The 15,411-nt window shown below is 50.3% G+C and overlaps 1 protein-coding gene across 1 annotated transcript; it reads right to left on the bottom strand.

Moving 5' to 3' along the window:
- Positions 1–6,633: 6,633 nt before the first annotated feature.
- Positions 6,634–14,166, bottom strand: DES (desmin). Its single transcript, XM_006867841.1, has 9 exons — positions 13,526–14,166; positions 12,484–12,544; positions 12,276–12,371; positions 11,970–12,131; positions 11,683–11,808; positions 11,086–11,306; positions 9,649–9,692; positions 7,047–7,129; positions 6,634–6,919 (listed from the first exon to the last, which is right to left on the bottom strand). The coding sequence occupies exons 1-9, from the start codon at positions 14,104–14,106 to the stop codon at positions 6,878–6,880; spliced, it is 1,416 nt and encodes a 471-aa protein (XP_006867903.1). The 5' UTR covers positions 14,107–14,166; the 3' UTR covers positions 6,634–6,877.
- Positions 14,167–15,411: the final 1,245 nt, after the last annotated feature.

Here is a 15,411-nt window from a genome sequence, read left to right as displayed (position 1 = left end):
TGCCAAAAGAACCAACAGATCTGTGTTGGACAAAGTGCAGCCAGAGTGCTTCTTGGAGGCCAGGATGGCCAAACTTTGTCTCTCATACTTCGGACATATTGTCAGGAGGGACCAGTCACTGGAGAAGGATATCATATTTGGTAAGGTTAGGGTTAGGGCTCTGGTAGCATAATGGTTACGAATCGGGCTGTGAACCACAAGGTCAGCAGTTCGAAACTACCAGCTGTTCTGTGGGAGAAAGATGAGGCTTTCTGCTGCCGTAAAGATTTATAGCTTTAAAAAAAAGATTTACAGCCTAGGAAACCCTGTACAGAATCGCTATGAGTTGGAACCAACTGTATGGCACATAACAACAACAACAAAGTGGAGGGTCAGAGAAAAAGAGGAAGACCCCCAGCAAGATGGACTGGCAAAGTGGCAATGGGCTCAAGCGTGGCAGCAATAGTGAGGTTGGCCCAGGATCGGGCAGTGTTTCTTTCTGCTGTGCATAAGGTCACTATGAGTACCAACTCAATGGCAACCACCACCAACAACAACAACTATGTACCTTGAAGTACTTCCTGATGAAATTCAAAGACTACAGCCTACAATATGGATCACACCTCAACAAAAGAAAACAAAAATCCTCACCATTGGGCCAAATAAATAGTATCATCATAAACAGAGGAAGGGAGGGGAATGAGGTTGTCAAGGATTTCACTTTACTTGGATCACAATGAATGCTTGCTTGCGAAAGGAGTCGTCAAGAAATCAAATGTATTGCATTAGGCAAATCTGCTGCAAAAGATCTCTTTAAAGTGTTAAAAGCAAAGACTAAGGTGTACCTGACCCAAGCCATGGTACTTTTAGTTGACTCATGTTTATGGGAAAGTTGGACAAGACTGAAGGAGAATTGGTGCCTTTGAATTATGGTGTTGGTGAAGAAAATGATACGGGAAGAAATAGAGCCAGGCTGTGCCTTAGAGGTGAAGATGGACTTTGTCTCATGTACTTGGAACATGGTATAAGGAGGGACTAGTTCCTGGGGAAGGACATTACACTTGGTAGAGGGTCAGTGAAAAAGAGGAAGGCCTCTAGTGAGATGGACTAACACAGATGGACGAATACTAACACAGTGGCTGCAATGATGGCCTCAAGCGGAGAAAGTATTATAAGCATTGGCTCCGTTCTGTTGAACAATGGAAACAACTCTATGGCACTAACAACAACCACCACGTGCCTGGCACTGTTCTAAGCACTAAGGGATACAGCAGTGAATCAAACAGACAAGGATTCCTGCCTCCTTGTGACTCATGTTCTAGGAGGGAGACAAACAATAAGTATAAGGAAATAAGGAAGTCATAAAGATGACTAGAAGGAAAAGAATTAAGCAGGGAAGGGGGTAAGAGTGTGGTGAGGGACGGCATTTTTAAATAGGGTGACTGGAGCCGACCTTCCTGGGAGCATCTGAACCAGCCTTGAAGGGGTATGGAAGCAAGGGGCAAACCATCTGGAGGAGTTCTGTGCCAGGCAGAGGTGGTGGGAGACAGCAGGGAGCACAGTGGGAGATGAGGTCAGCCAGGTAGCAGAGACCTGTCGCCTAACATTTTGTAGACTAAGGTGCTGTTATTCCAAGTGAAATGGGAAGTCATTTCAGAAGGTTTTGAGCAGAGGAATTACATGATCTGACTTACGTCGTTGTGATAGTATTAAATTATTATATTAAATATTAAAATGAATATTAACAATTTAAAGGGGTCTGGCACAGAGCCTGGAACATCTCTTGCTCAGCTTGTCCATACTAGGGCATACACTAATGTGCATTTCTGGGGCTGCGGACCTCACAGGGAGGGCACAGGCCATGGGAGTCCCTGGCGCCCTCTTCTGGAGAAGCCTACACCGGCAGCAACAGCAGGAGTCAGCAGGCTCAGCTCAGGGCAGCTGGCTATAAGGCATTGTCCCTCAGCCTGGGCCCCACGGTGCCTGGTGGCCTGGCGCCAGTCTGGGTGTATGTACTGCCAGCCTGCCTGCCTTTAGATCACAAGCCTGTGGTGTCATGGAAAGAGATCTGGGCTCCAGGGGCCAGAGAGCCTGAGGCTAGGTCCTTCTCCACCACTACCCTGCTGTGTGACCTTGGCAGGCCACCTCACCTCTCTGGGCCGGGACTTTCCTCCAAGTCAAATTGATGTGCCAGGTGTTTGGCACCTGGTAAGAGCTCAGTGAATGTTGAAACAAAGTATTAAGTGGGAGCCATCAGTTCTACCTCGTGAATGTTAAATTTAGAGCCAGGTAGGTAAAAGTAGCCTAGTGAGTATTCATTCAATAAATAGTCAATTCTAAATATTTAATGGGCACCTAGAACTGGACTGTGAACCACAAGAACGGCAGTTCAAACCCACCAGCTGCTCCTCAGAAACCCTGTATAGGGTCACTATGAGTCAGAACCGACTCGACAGCACTTAACATTACATGCCATGAGTGGTGCAAACAGTTTAATAACAAAAGGTTGTCAGTTAGAATTAACCCACTGGCACCAAAGAAGCAAGATCTGGGTATCTATTTCCATAAAATCGTTTGTTTTTGTTAAGTGCCATAGCGACCCTGAATAGGGTTTCTACGACTGTAAATGTTTGCAGGAGCAGAAAGCCTTGTCTTTCTCCTGGAGAGTGACTGGTGGGCTGGAACTGCTGACCTTGTGGTTTGCAGTCCAGTGCATATGCTATCCATAAGATTATAGCTATTGAAAACTCTATGGAGCATAGTGCTCCTCTGAAACACATGGGACCACCACAAGTCGAAATGAAGTAGACAGCAAAGGGTTTGATTTTTAAATATGTACCAGGCACCTAACAACAACAAACTAGGTTGTCATCCAGGGACCAGGAGAGAGTTGTGAACAAAACATAGAAATCCCTGTGTCTAGGTAGCTGGGTTCAGGTACCCACCCAGTGGTCATTTAATGAATCTGCACAGGTGTCCTGGGCAAGCAAGGAACTAGAATGGGAGGAACAATGGAGGAATTGTCTCAAGGAGCAGAAGGTAGAGGGAGCCAGAGTGGACAGACAGGCTCAGAAGCTGCCCTGTGAGCCCTCAGTCCCTGGTTTAAGGGTGTTCCTGCCTCTATAGTCTTTCTTGCTACAACCCTTCAGTTGAGGTCTGAGCTGGTCTGACCTAGTCCCAGGGGACCAATGGGAAGGGAGTCAGCCCTCTTCCAGCCATGTTCCCTCCTGATATTCAGTCTTGAAGGAGAAGACACCCAAGTGTCACGTGGAGCAAGGAGGAGGTTGACCATGGAGGTGATGTGTGTATGTGCGGGGCGAGTGCTGGGGTACTGGTGGTCTGGTTGTATGTGTGTGACCACATGAGATCCAGATCTTCTTGGTTGGTTTGGTCTGTCCCTCCACCTCACCTGCTCTAGCTACCTGCACACTGCCAGCTTCTAAGGAGACAGCAGAGGGCTTAGAAGTAGAACGTCTAGTCTCAGGAAGGCTCTGCTCGGAGAATGCTTCCCCTAGGGGGACAAGTGGTGGCAATCACCGGGGACACACATGTGCTGGAGAAGGAATGGCCTTCAGAACTGTCCCTAGCTGGCTGGGCGCACCATGGAAGTAGTGAGTTCCCTGACACCAGAGAGGAACCAACAGTGTGATGACTTCTTGTCAAGGATGCTGGGAGTGAGGCTTTGAGGGAACTTCTGTAGCGTTTGGGGTGACTTCAGAGATCTGACTCTGAGAGTTGAAGATCACTCCCTTCATCCAGTTTAGTGACTAAATATCTATGGTGATGGAGTCAAATTGAATGCATGGCGACCCTATGAAACAGAACAGAACAGTCCCATCGGGTTTCCAAGGTTGTAAATCTTTATAGACTGAATTATCTTTTTCCAGCAGTGCGGCTGGTGGATTTGACCTCTCAGTTAGTAGCTAAGAGCTTTAACCACCGTACAACTGCCTTCCTTGCTTTGTGACTAGTCTAATACAGGTTTAGTGACTAGTCTATACCTAAGTTTTTTGGGGAGGGGAGGGTTACCCTGGGCCTTCGTCCTTCTAGCTTTTACAGGGGAAATGAATTCACATAATTTACTTAGGGAGAAGGAAGAGCCAAGAAGTTCCAGCCATTATTCACAGAAATACCTGCCCCCTCTTAGATACCTGGGCCCAGCCTCATCCAAGTTTTTTCCTCACAGAGAGGTTAACTCAGACCCCAGGAACCCCAACAGACTCAAGGATAAGAGGGGATAGTAGAAGGTCCTCACCCAGCCCACCTAATGTGAATATAAGACATGCTGCTTCCAGTTTCATTTCTTGTGAGAATCGTTGGAATTTCCCTAAAGCAGGGCTTGTTGCTGTTGTTGTTAAGTGCCGCAAGTCAGTTCTAACCCATTGCAACTCTGTATAGGGTTTCCAAGGAGCGGCTGACCTTGTTTTTCTGCCAAGGGTCATTTGGATACTTATAACATCACTTAATATAAATTTATGTTATTATGAAAAAAAAGCTCTTAGATTTATTGAATTTCGAGTCCCAGACCACGTGATTTCATAAGCTCATACAGCCTGAGGGCCAGATGTTCCCTACCCCTGCCCTAAAGGTTGACTTGGGCCTGCAGGGTTCACCAAACTGGGGCACTAGGGGAAAAGAAATGACCATGAGTCACTGGTGAATGGGGGTGGGGACCTAGGTTGTGGCCTCCAGCTCATACTTTGAAACAGGCACCTTCTTCAAGAGAGGGATGTGCACAGCTGAAAGGAAGGGCAACATCTGATCTAGGGCCACATAAAAGGAATGTGAAAGAGACAGAGACATCAAACAGAGCTGAAGATTTTGGAAGTTTCTGGAAAAGTCAGATTAGGGACCTTCAGATTAAAACTTCATTAGGCTTTTTTCTTACCCATAGACAGTCTGAGTTTATTAGTTTTGTGATCTTTTACCCTCTTCCCATCTCCTTTAGAAAGAGAATCCCTTCAATCTGTGAGGAGAGGCATGAAGGTTGGGACTTAGATGGCTCCATCAAATTTCTTAAATCTTTGATCCATCTGGAATTTATCTTTTGGAAAGAGTGAAAGGAGATTAGCCTTCACTGTTGCTTTCTCCTACAACTATCCAACTGGCCCCAAACTATACACTGAAAATGTTTTCCCACAGATTTTACATGTCTCCTTTAATATATGAGTATGCTAGAGTCCCATCTGTATTTGGGTCTATTTTATTCCATGAATGTTTGCATATTTCCTCTTCAAGAACCAGTCTGTTCTAGTTATCATCACTTCAGAGTATATCTTAATGTTTTACTCTATGATTTTCTTCATTTCTTTTTATATGTTCTATACCGTCTTCTTAGGAGCTCTAGTAGCGTAGTGGTTATGAATCGGGGTGCAAACTGCAAGGTCAGCAGCTCAAAACTACCAGCTGTTCCACGGGAGAAAAATGAGGCTTTCTGCTCCCGTAAAGATTTACAGCCTCAGAAACCCTATACAGGGTCACTATGAGTCGGAACCGACTCCACGGCACATAACCACCACCATACCATCTTCTTAGACAAACAAGTATTATGTTTTCAAATCCTATCCCAGTTTCCCATTTGTAGTTTAACTAAGATTACATTGCATTGAAATTATAGATTTGTGCAGTTAGAATATGGGCCTTCTCATCCAAGAACAAGATTGATCTTTCCATTTCTTCTAACATTGTTATTTTTTCTGAGTAGACCTTTGGGCAAAAATGGTGCTCAAGGCTGGTTTAATAGATAGGTTGAGGCTGTAAACTTCTTTGGGGCGGGAGTGAGGGAGCCCTACTTTAGAATTGGTCTGTCAGAGGCAGTGTTGTCCTTCTAAAAGGGCAGGTACTGTCCTTGGGTCCTGCTGATGGGAAGGTGGGCAGGGAGAACAGCCTAGGAATTGGGGTATGTGTGGTTCCCCAACAAAAGCCCTCCAGCCCCGTCCAGCAATACCCACGCCCCATGGCGTGTGTGTGTGGGGTGCTCTGGAAATAACAGGGTGTGAGAACTTGGGGACAGCCTGGCTGGACGGAAGAGGAGAGCACAGTTCACCCCAGGATGTCTCTCAGCCCCTCCCCCCCCCCGCCCCCAACCAGGAGACAGGGCAGTCACGACAGCAGGGGGCACACTAGGCTTGTGCTTTTTTATTGTTTCTGACCAGAGCCTGGCATTGGGAGGGCACCCGCCCTCCCACTGCCTGAGACCGCTCTCTGCCTCTCTTCTCCAGCATCTCATCCACCCTCTCTTCTTCTGAATCTCCTGCTCCCACATCCAGCACCTTCGGGGTTCCCTCTTTCAGCCCCTGCTTTCTAAGGCCACCCTGTGCAAGGGTGGGAATGGGGAGGGGAAGGGACCACGGGGACAGTTTCAAGCCCCCTAGTCTCCACAGGGGGCTGGTCCTTGGTTACCTTATAGGCTTCCTGAGGGGGCTGTCCCTCCCTCCAGGTTGAGGAGGTCAAGGTCCACAGGGTTCAATCCTGTCCCTGGGGTGTTCCATCACCAGTTCAGGGGCCCTCTCCAAAGCCAGAGGCTAGAGCCTGAGGTCACTGAGGTGTGGGGCAGGGTGACCCCTCTCTCCTCAGCTCCATCCTGGCCTGGCCAAGGACTCTAACTGGAGCAGGGCTGTCACCCCAAGAGGCAGGAAGGGAGGGTGGCCAGGCGGCTCACTCACTCCAACCTCACATGACAGGGGGCAGCAGAAGTGACTGCGGGGGTTGGGGGGAGCTGTGGTTGGGCAGGGCTGGACCATGTCCCCTGTGGGGAGCATGGGGTTGGGTGAGGAGGCATGGAGGCTGTGAGGGAAGGGTTATGGCTGGGTGTGGTGCCCTAGGATAGAAGGAGGCTGGCTTCAGGAGCGGTGAGGACAGGCGGAGGTGGTCTCTGGCAGCAGAGGGGTCTCTGTCTTCAGAGCACCTCATGTTGCTGCTGTGTGGCCTCACTGACGACCTAGGGGAAGAGAAGCCCGGTCTAGCCCAGTGCCTACCCCCAGCCCCCAACAGCAGAGCACCTTCTGACAATCTCCCAGACACACCTCACACCCCCACCAAGGCCGAGAGGACGAGGAGACACTCACCTCCCCATCCCGGGTCTCGATGGTCTTGATCATCACCGTCTTCTTGGTATGTACCTCGGAGCCCCTTTGTTCAGGGCTTGTTTCTGTAACAGAGCCACCCCACACTCAGCTGACCAAGTCCAGGAGGCCCTAGCTCTGCCCACCCAGTCTCATCGGGCACAGCCCAGGCAGCCTCTCACCCCTGTCCAAATAGGCCTGTGACTTCTTCAACTAGATTTTATCACCTGCCACTGAGCCCACACTCAGCACATGGTTTCTCAGACCCACAGATGAGATGGGCTCAGAAGCCCACAGATTTGCTCCAGGTACAGGCTGGTCTATCCACACCCCATGTCTCCTTGCTCTCTCTTCACCTCTGCACTCCACAAGAGCCCTGCCTGAATTAGAACCCAGGAATCTCCCCTCAAGGCTGTCAGGGGTCACAAAGCTCAGTCCTAGGATACTCTTTTGGGGAAACTTAGACAAGCCTTCTAAGTTTTAGTAAGAGAGATGTAGGAGTCCTGACGTGGCACTGCAGGATAAGCACTAGATTGCTAACCACAAGATTGGCAGTTCAAATCAATCAGCTACTCCTCAGAAACCCTATACAGGGTCACTATGAGTCAAAACTGACTCTGTGACTTAACAACAGAGGACTCAGTCATGGATTTGCTGTACTGTGGCCAGCCACTTGTCCCTCTGTGATTCCATGTGAAGGGTAACAATGACATCTATCCTATTGAGACCACAGAGCTGTAGGTGTAAACAAGCATGAAGCAGCTTTAAATACAAGACTCACATTTTGTGTTTGTACTAACTGGAAAGAGAGATTCTGAGTGTTATGATGTGCTGTGGAGTCGGTTCTGACTCATAGCAACCCTGTGCAGAGTTTCCGAGGCTGTAAATCTTCACGGGAGCAGAAAGCCTCATCTTTTTCCTGAGGAACGGCTGGTAGTTTTGAACTGCTGACTTTGAGGTTAGCAACCTGACTCATAACTGCTACGCTACCAGAGCTCCTTTCTGGGTGTTAAGTTGTTATTGTTGTTGTGTTGCTGTTATGTGCCGTGGAGTTGGTTCCAACTCATAGTGACCCTGTACAGGGTTTCCGAGGCTGTAAATCTTTACAGGAGCAGAAAGCCTCATCTTTCTCCCGTTGGAACAGCTGGTAGTTTCGAACTGTTGACCTTGTGGTTTGCAGCCCAATTCGTAACCGCTACGCTACCAGAGCTCCCTTCTGAGTGTTATAGGGAGGGTCAATTTTAGGTCTTTGATATCATGAGTTTGGTGTTTATGACTCTCCTTAGTGAGCAACGAGCTTGTGATGAACGTGGTAGCTCGGCAGAGCACAGCGTGTATGTTTTCCTGATGGAAATGAACATCGAAGATAAAAAAGATTTGATCTAGGAAAGGCAAAGCTGCCAAGGACCGTGGCTGGCCTCTCTTAATGTATCATTACAGCGTGTTTTTCTGCTCTCTGGGGTTGGAAAGCCACTCCGTCTGCATATTACTAATGTCAGAAGTGGCAGAGTGCCCTACGAGCTCGTTCTTTTAATTGTTTGGCTTTGCTAAGGTTTGGCTTCATTTTTTAAAATGTGCTTCCAACATCTTGCTCCATCAAACTAGAGATGTTCGACAAGTAGCTGGGAGGGGTGGGAGGTGGGGGTCACTTGGCAACATGCCACCAGACAATGGGTGGGAGTGCCTCCTAGCCCAGGGAAAGTGATCTAGATTTTCCTGGTGCCTTCTGAGTTTGGGATATAGAGGCTGTTTCCTGATGTCCAAGACTCCCAGAAGGGAACTCTGGTAGCGTAGCGAGTTAAGAGCTGGGCTACTAACAGCAAGGTCAGTAGTTTGAATCTACCAGCTGCTCCATGGAAGAAAGATGAGGCTTTCTTCTCCCATAAAGATTTACCGCTTCGGAAACCCTATGTCATTGTTAAGCACCATCAAGTTGATTCTGACTCACAGTCACCCTGTACAGGGTTTTTAAGGAACAGCTGGTGGGTTTGAACTGCCAACCTTGTGGTTCACAATCCAGTGCTTATCCTATAGTCCATAGACTGTATACTATAAAACTTATACAGCATCACACTGTGAGTCAAAAACCCGATACAGGGTCACTATTAGTTGGAACTGACTCCACGGTACATAACCACCACCAAGCCTCCCAGAAGATGCAGGGACATGGTAAATAGGCAATAAGAGCTTTCTGTTAACAGGTACCTCGTTTAGCTCTGTTGTTAGTTGCTGCTGAGTTGATTCCGACTCATGATAACCCCATGTGTTACAAAGTAGAACTGCTCCACAAGGTAATCTAATGGATTAGATTAGGCCTTTCTTTCGAGCTTTCACTGGGTGGATTTAAACTACCAACCTTTAGCAGCCATACGCAGACTGCTCTACATATTTTATATCACTGTCTCTATGTATTGCATTTTATCATGTATAGTTGAGACGTTATATATTATCCCTCATTACCCCACAGGGTCCCCATTCTCCCCCAGGTCCCAGCCTTGTCTCTGTCCCCATAGTTCCATTCTCCCCTCTTGGCTGGCCTTGGGCAGTACCTATGCTGAACTCCTACCCCTGGCAGCCCAGCTTCCCCATCTCAGCACACACTCACCTCGGATGTTGAGGGTAGAGAAGGTCTGGATAGGGAGGTTGATGCTGAAAGGAGAGAGACAAAGTCCTGAAAGGGTTAGGGGTTCCCATTCTTTCCTGTGCCCACCATCAGGATTCTTCCTGGTTCTCTCTAGACACCATGTTCAACTGTCCCAGACCCAACACTGCTGAGAGGATAGGGTCAAAGGCCAATTGCAGTTGTCTTGGGAACTGTCCCTTCTGGAAGGATCACACACATTCCATCTCTGGCCTGCTGGCATGAGACCAGGATCTCCAATCGCATTGCACCCTCCAGTTCACCAGGATTTTCTTCTTGCTCCTGGGATTGCAGGATTTATCAACAACTATGAGTAAATCAACTGAGATGCCCACTCTCCAGCCAGATTGGGAACCTGTGGCCCACCCATGGGAAGGTAAGTTCCAGGAGCTAATACCTCCATCTGTGCCTAAAAAAACGCCACTTGTGTTCAAGTCAGTTCTGCCTCATGGCAACCCCAAGCATGTCAGAATAGAACTGTGCTCATAAGACTTTCAGTGGCTGATTTTTCAGAAGTACATAGACCAGCTCTTTCTTCCAAATAATAAGCCCTTTCTTATTAATATTTCAGTTAATAGCTGAATGTGTTAGCCAGTCTACACCACCGGGGACTCTCCATTTATGCCTCATACTGTGAAAACGCACCTTAAACGGCCATTACATAGACGTTATTCTCTAAAACCTGAAATCTGTTTATATATGAGTTTGTGTATAAACATGTCTACTAATTCTTTTCACTTCAAATATATTTTATAATTATCAATGGGTACCAGGCCTGTTTTAATTTGATGTTAAATTTACATACAGTGACATGCAGATCTTGAGTGTACATTTCAATGCATTTTGACAAATTTCTACATCCATGTGACTACCACTCCCAGTCAAGATAGATTCCTATCACCCCAGAAAGTTCTCTTGTATCCCTTACCGATTGTATATTGTTTCCTGTGACTTGCCCCAAGTGTGTCTTTTCCTATGAGTGTGTGCACGTGTTTATGTGTGTACCCTTAGTGCACATCTCTTCACCCCTTCTCAATCTATCCTTCCTCTGTCTCTGCTTGCCTCGATCCACCCCCTCCCTATTTTCTTTTCACTCTGCTCTCATCTCTCCTGTGACTGGCAGTAATATTTTATTACTGGTTGCTGAATATGGTTTCATGCTGGTGGTTCTTAATTTTCAAGGTGGATGAGGGAATACTTACATTTCTCTTTTAATAAAAGCTATTAATTAAATCTTTTTTTTTTGCCCAGGTGGCCCTAGCTAATTCTTTGAAATTTCTAGTGAACAGTAGCCTTTTGTAGAAATGTGCTCCCAGGTTTTGTGGGGGTGGTCCTGTGCCCTCTGGGACAGGAATGGGCCCCTCAACATACCCCATGCCCCACTCTTGCCCCTTCCCTCACCGGCTCTCCTCGCCCTCCAGCAGCTTCCGGTAGGTGGCAATCTCCACATCCAGGGCCATCTTGACGTTGAGCAGATCCTGGTACTCTCGAAGGTGACGGGCCATCTCATCTTTGAGGTGCCGGATCTCCTCCTCCAGCCGCGCGATGCTGTCCTGATAGCCGCTGGCTTCACTGGCAAAGCGGTCCTCCAGCTCCCGCATCTGCCTCATCAGGGAATCATTCTGCAGGGAGAAGAGCCTAGGTCAAGGGCTGGCTGTCCAGGGAGGAGGACACAAGAGTCCCAGGATGGAGAGAGACACAGCCTCAGGGCTGGGGGCACCTCAAGATGGGTGGGGCCAGGAGGCATCCAATCCCTCTCAGCAGGGAGCTCTGAGCTCAAAAGAAGTCTTATGTGAAAGTTCAGAGAACAAAACAGATAGAGGAAGAGCATCTGTGATCAGAGCCCCCTCCCCAACAGAATTCACCCATATGTGTTAAAGTCCTATTGTAGACTAGAGGAGATCAGGGCTCAGAGAGGGCAGCGCTGGGCACAGGATCACAGAGTAAGGGAAGGATCAACAGGCAGGAAGGGGCTAGGCCAGGTAAGGTGGGACTCACAGTGCCCTTGAGGGCGTCGATCTCACAGGTGTAGGATTGGATCTGGTGTCGGTACTCCATCATCTCCTGCTTGGCCTGGCGTAGTGCGTCATTGTTCTTGTTGGCTGCCTGGGTCAGGTCAGACACCTAAGGACAGAGAAAGAGCCCTGAGATAAAGAGCACATAGGGGCACGTAGGAGTATGCAGACCCTCACCCACCCTCCTCTTCACAGATGGAGACAGCGGCAGCACCTCCAAACTGTGATGGAGGGGACAGAGTGCCAGAGGCCCTGGGCCAAGCCACCCACCTTTGATTTGTACCACTCCTCAGCTTCAGAGATGTTCTTGGCTGCAATGGTCTCATACTGAGCCCGGATGTCTCTGAGGGCGGCAGTGAGGTCTGGCTTGGACATATCCATCTCCACCTGGACCTGCTGCTCCTGAAGCTGGGCCTGCAGCTCACGGATTTCCTGCACGGTGTAGTTGGGATTCAGTCTCCCACCAAGCCCCCTACACCATCCTCTTCACACTCCTCCTAGAGCCCAGCACTGTTCCCTCTTCCCACCTGCTTCCCCCATGGCCCAAGGAATTGGGGTAGAATGTCATGGGCTTACCTCTTCGTGGACTTTCTTGAGGAATGCTATCTCCTCGTTAAGAGACTCAATTCTGCGCTCCAGGTCAATGCGAGCTAAAGTGGCTGCATCCACATCCTGCCAGAGGCCGAGAGAGGGGCAGTGTCACTGACCACCCAGGCAGGACAGAGGGAGACCAGGATCACACAGAGAGGGGCAGAGGGGGGATGCTGGTGGGAAGACAGCTCACCGCTCGGAAGGCAGCCAAATTGTTCTCTGCTTCTTCTCTCAGTTGGATCTCCTCCTGCAGCCTGGATGGGACAGATAGACAGAAGAACAGACAGTCTGTGGGATACTGCAGGAAGGGGAGAGGACTGACTGAAGGCTGCCTGGGGAGTGAGCTCAGAACAGAGGCAGGAGGCCTGGCTACTGGGCAGAGACAGGAGACTGAGAAGGGAAATGGCAGAAGTGCCACTCAGGGACAGTAGAGGAGTGGCTCAATCTCTGCCCTGGGGCCACACCCTCAAAGTCTATGTCCCCATCAGACTGTGACCTCCCTGGGATTAGGCACTGTGTCTATTTTATCCACTTCTGTGTTTCTGGTTCCAAGCCTCAGGCTGGCTTATGTAGGTTCTCAAGTAATGTTTGTGACCTGGAAGGCAGGACACTGAGTCTGCTGGCTTGTCAGAGGCAGGGCTCTGACAACTTGCTCCGTTTTTTTGTCCTAGAGCCTGGTAAGGCCTACTTTTCCAGTCCTCCTAAACTGTCTTCCAGTTGCACCCTCCTACACACTTCCCCCTCCACCTTATCCAATGTATCTTGTTAGATGACTCAGTCTCAACCAAGCTCCGCCTCACTCCCCTCTCCAGGGTCCCATCACAGATGAGCTGAGAGCTCCTATTTGGGTTCTCTAGCCCCTATACCACCCATGACAGCAGCCCAGTCCAGCCGATCCCAGATTTGGTGGTCTATCACTCTCCCACCTTCTCATCAGCTTTGCACTGTGGGCTCCTTCAGCCCTTAAACACCGCGCCATCTGGCCCCATCAACATCACCACTCACCTTCAGATAAGCTTGTTCAAGGGGCTGCCCAAAGTCTCCCATGCCCACCCCATGGTCTCCCCAAGAAAACTCCTCTTTTTCAGGGTGGGATCACACAGGGGTTAATTCTGGGGTCTGTCTGCTCCTGGGGAACACAGGTGGGCAGCGCTCTCCTTGTATGGGAGATGGTGGGTGCTGACAGCTGAGCCCCTCCCTCCCAGGCCTGACCACAGCGCCCGCCCAGCCCTCACTTGGCCTTCAGCCGCTGCAGGTCATCTATGAGGTTGTCTCGCTCCACATCGACGCGCGCACGCTGGTTGGTGAGCACCTCCACCTGGCGCCGCAACTCACGCAGCTCCTCTTCATAGAGCTCGGCCACGCGGGTGGGCTCGCGCCCCTTGAGTCGGTTCACCTCTGCAGCGAGGGCCGCATTTTGCTGCTCCAGGAAGCGCACCTTCTCGATGTAGTTGGCGAAGCGGTCGTTGAGTTCCTGCAGTTCCACTTTCTCGTTGGTGCGCGTGGTCAGGAACTCCTGGTTGACGGCGTCGGCCAGCGAGAAGTCCAGCAGCTCGCCCGCGCCATACGAAGAGGGTCCACGGCTCGAGCCCACCCGGCTGGCCCGCAGCGACCCCAGCCCCCCGACCCCACCTGAAGAGCGCGACACCTGGTAGACACGCGACGTCATAGAGCTCGAGGAGCCCTTGGAGCCGAAGCCCGCGCGTGGGAACACGGGTGAACTCAGTGGGGAGCCGAGCGAGAAGCCTGGTGCGCCCCCGAAGGTGCGGCGGTAGGAGGAAGACACACGCTGGCTGGACGAGTAGGCCTGGCTCATGGTGGCGGAGGACTGGAGGACGGAGAACTTGCTGCGGCCGGGAGAGTGGCTGCGGTGAGGGGAGACAGGGCCCCTGGCCGTCAGCACTATTTGTATCCCTCCTGACATCAGCCCCCATGCCCCTCCCCTGACAGCTGCAGGATCCTGCTGTCCTGCCAGGAAAGGGAGGCCGCTGGCCCAGGGGGCGGGGAGGCACGTTCCCCCACCGAGGCCTGGAGGGTGGAGGGCCTGTGAGAGATGTGAGGAGAGGCCCACCCACCCAAGAGGGTCGAAGATGGACAGACAGGCCTGCCTGACAGCTCCTCACTAGGACATCCCAGCTGGAACCTTGGGTGCTTGCTTTGTCCTGGGGTGTTCAAGAGAGAACCCTGGGGTGAACCCATTTCATCCAAGGGTCCTATATTTGCTTCCAGGAGAGATTTTAGGCCATTTCCTGAAGGAACAAGGCCTGTTCCCAAGAAAGACCCCAGACCACCTTATTTCTAAAGACTGACAGGAAGTTGAAGAGGTTTGGGGGGATTCAGGCAAAACCACGGTCTATCAGCAAGGCTGGCGGTGCAGGGGTCTCTGAGGGTGAGAAAGTGCTGGACTCCAGAAAGCAATGTTTCTAAGAGCCATTTCAGTCTGCCTGTCCGCTTAGGTCACCTGGCACCTGGGTTTGAGTTCTGAGCCTCAGTTTCCCTCTGTGTCCCCACCCCCATGCCCCAACACCACCAACACACAGACATACACACACACACACACACACACACACATGGTTGAGGGCGGGGCCTCAAGTTTATAAACAACAGGGTAATTTCCAGAAGGGGGGCTGTATTCTCAGTTTCCAGTTTGTATGTACACTCCCATCCCCCACCACTAACTTCCCTTGACTCCTGCCTGTTTGAGTACCCCTTCAGCCCCCTCTCTGATTCATCCCCCTACTCACACGACCCACACCCCCACACACCAGGGATTTGTGTTTTGTCAGGAGCCGCATGTCAACCCAGCCATCTCCCTGGCAGCAACAGCTGCCAACCCGAAATACCAGAGCTGGTATTTATAGAGGAGAATGCATGGGTCCAGGAAACAGGCACACAGGAGAGAAAAAATGAAAGGGGAATGACAGGGTGTGGGGGACAGGTACCTGAAGTAGCATGGGTAGGTGTCAGGACAGTTGAGAGAAGGCCCCGGGTAACAGGTTCAATCCCCACCCTCTTAATGCCCCAGGCCCCTAGCAGACAAGGAATTCCAGAGAGCACGGCCATCCCTTTGTAGCCCCCACCTTAGTACAAGGTGTTCTCTGACTCTTGAGGACATCCAACT

This window comes from Chrysochloris asiatica, unplaced genomic scaffold (assembly GCF_000296735.1).
Source record: "Chrysochloris asiatica unplaced genomic scaffold, ChrAsi1.0 scaffold00110, whole genome shotgun sequence".
Classification (NCBI taxonomy): Eukaryota; Metazoa; Chordata; class Mammalia; order Afrosoricida; family Chrysochloridae; genus Chrysochloris; species Chrysochloris asiatica.
The sequence above is the reverse complement of the archived record's forward strand: the minus strand, read 5'-3'. Positions and strand labels throughout refer to the sequence as shown.

Excerpts from the sequence above, each read along its gene's own strand:
- DES (XM_006867841.1), bottom strand. The coding sequence starts at position 14,106 with ATGAGCCAGGCCTACTCGTCCAGCCAGCGTGTGTCTTCCTCCTACCGC. Across the intron at positions 12,132-12,275 it reads TCAAGAAAGTCCACGAAGAG|GAAATCCGTGAGCTGCAGGC; the intron begins GTAAGCCCATGA and ends TACACCGTGCAG. Across the intron at positions 11,809-11,969 it reads AGGAGTGGTACAAATCAAAG|GTGTCTGACCTGACCCAGGC; the intron begins GTGGGTGGCTTG and ends CTCTGTCCTTAG.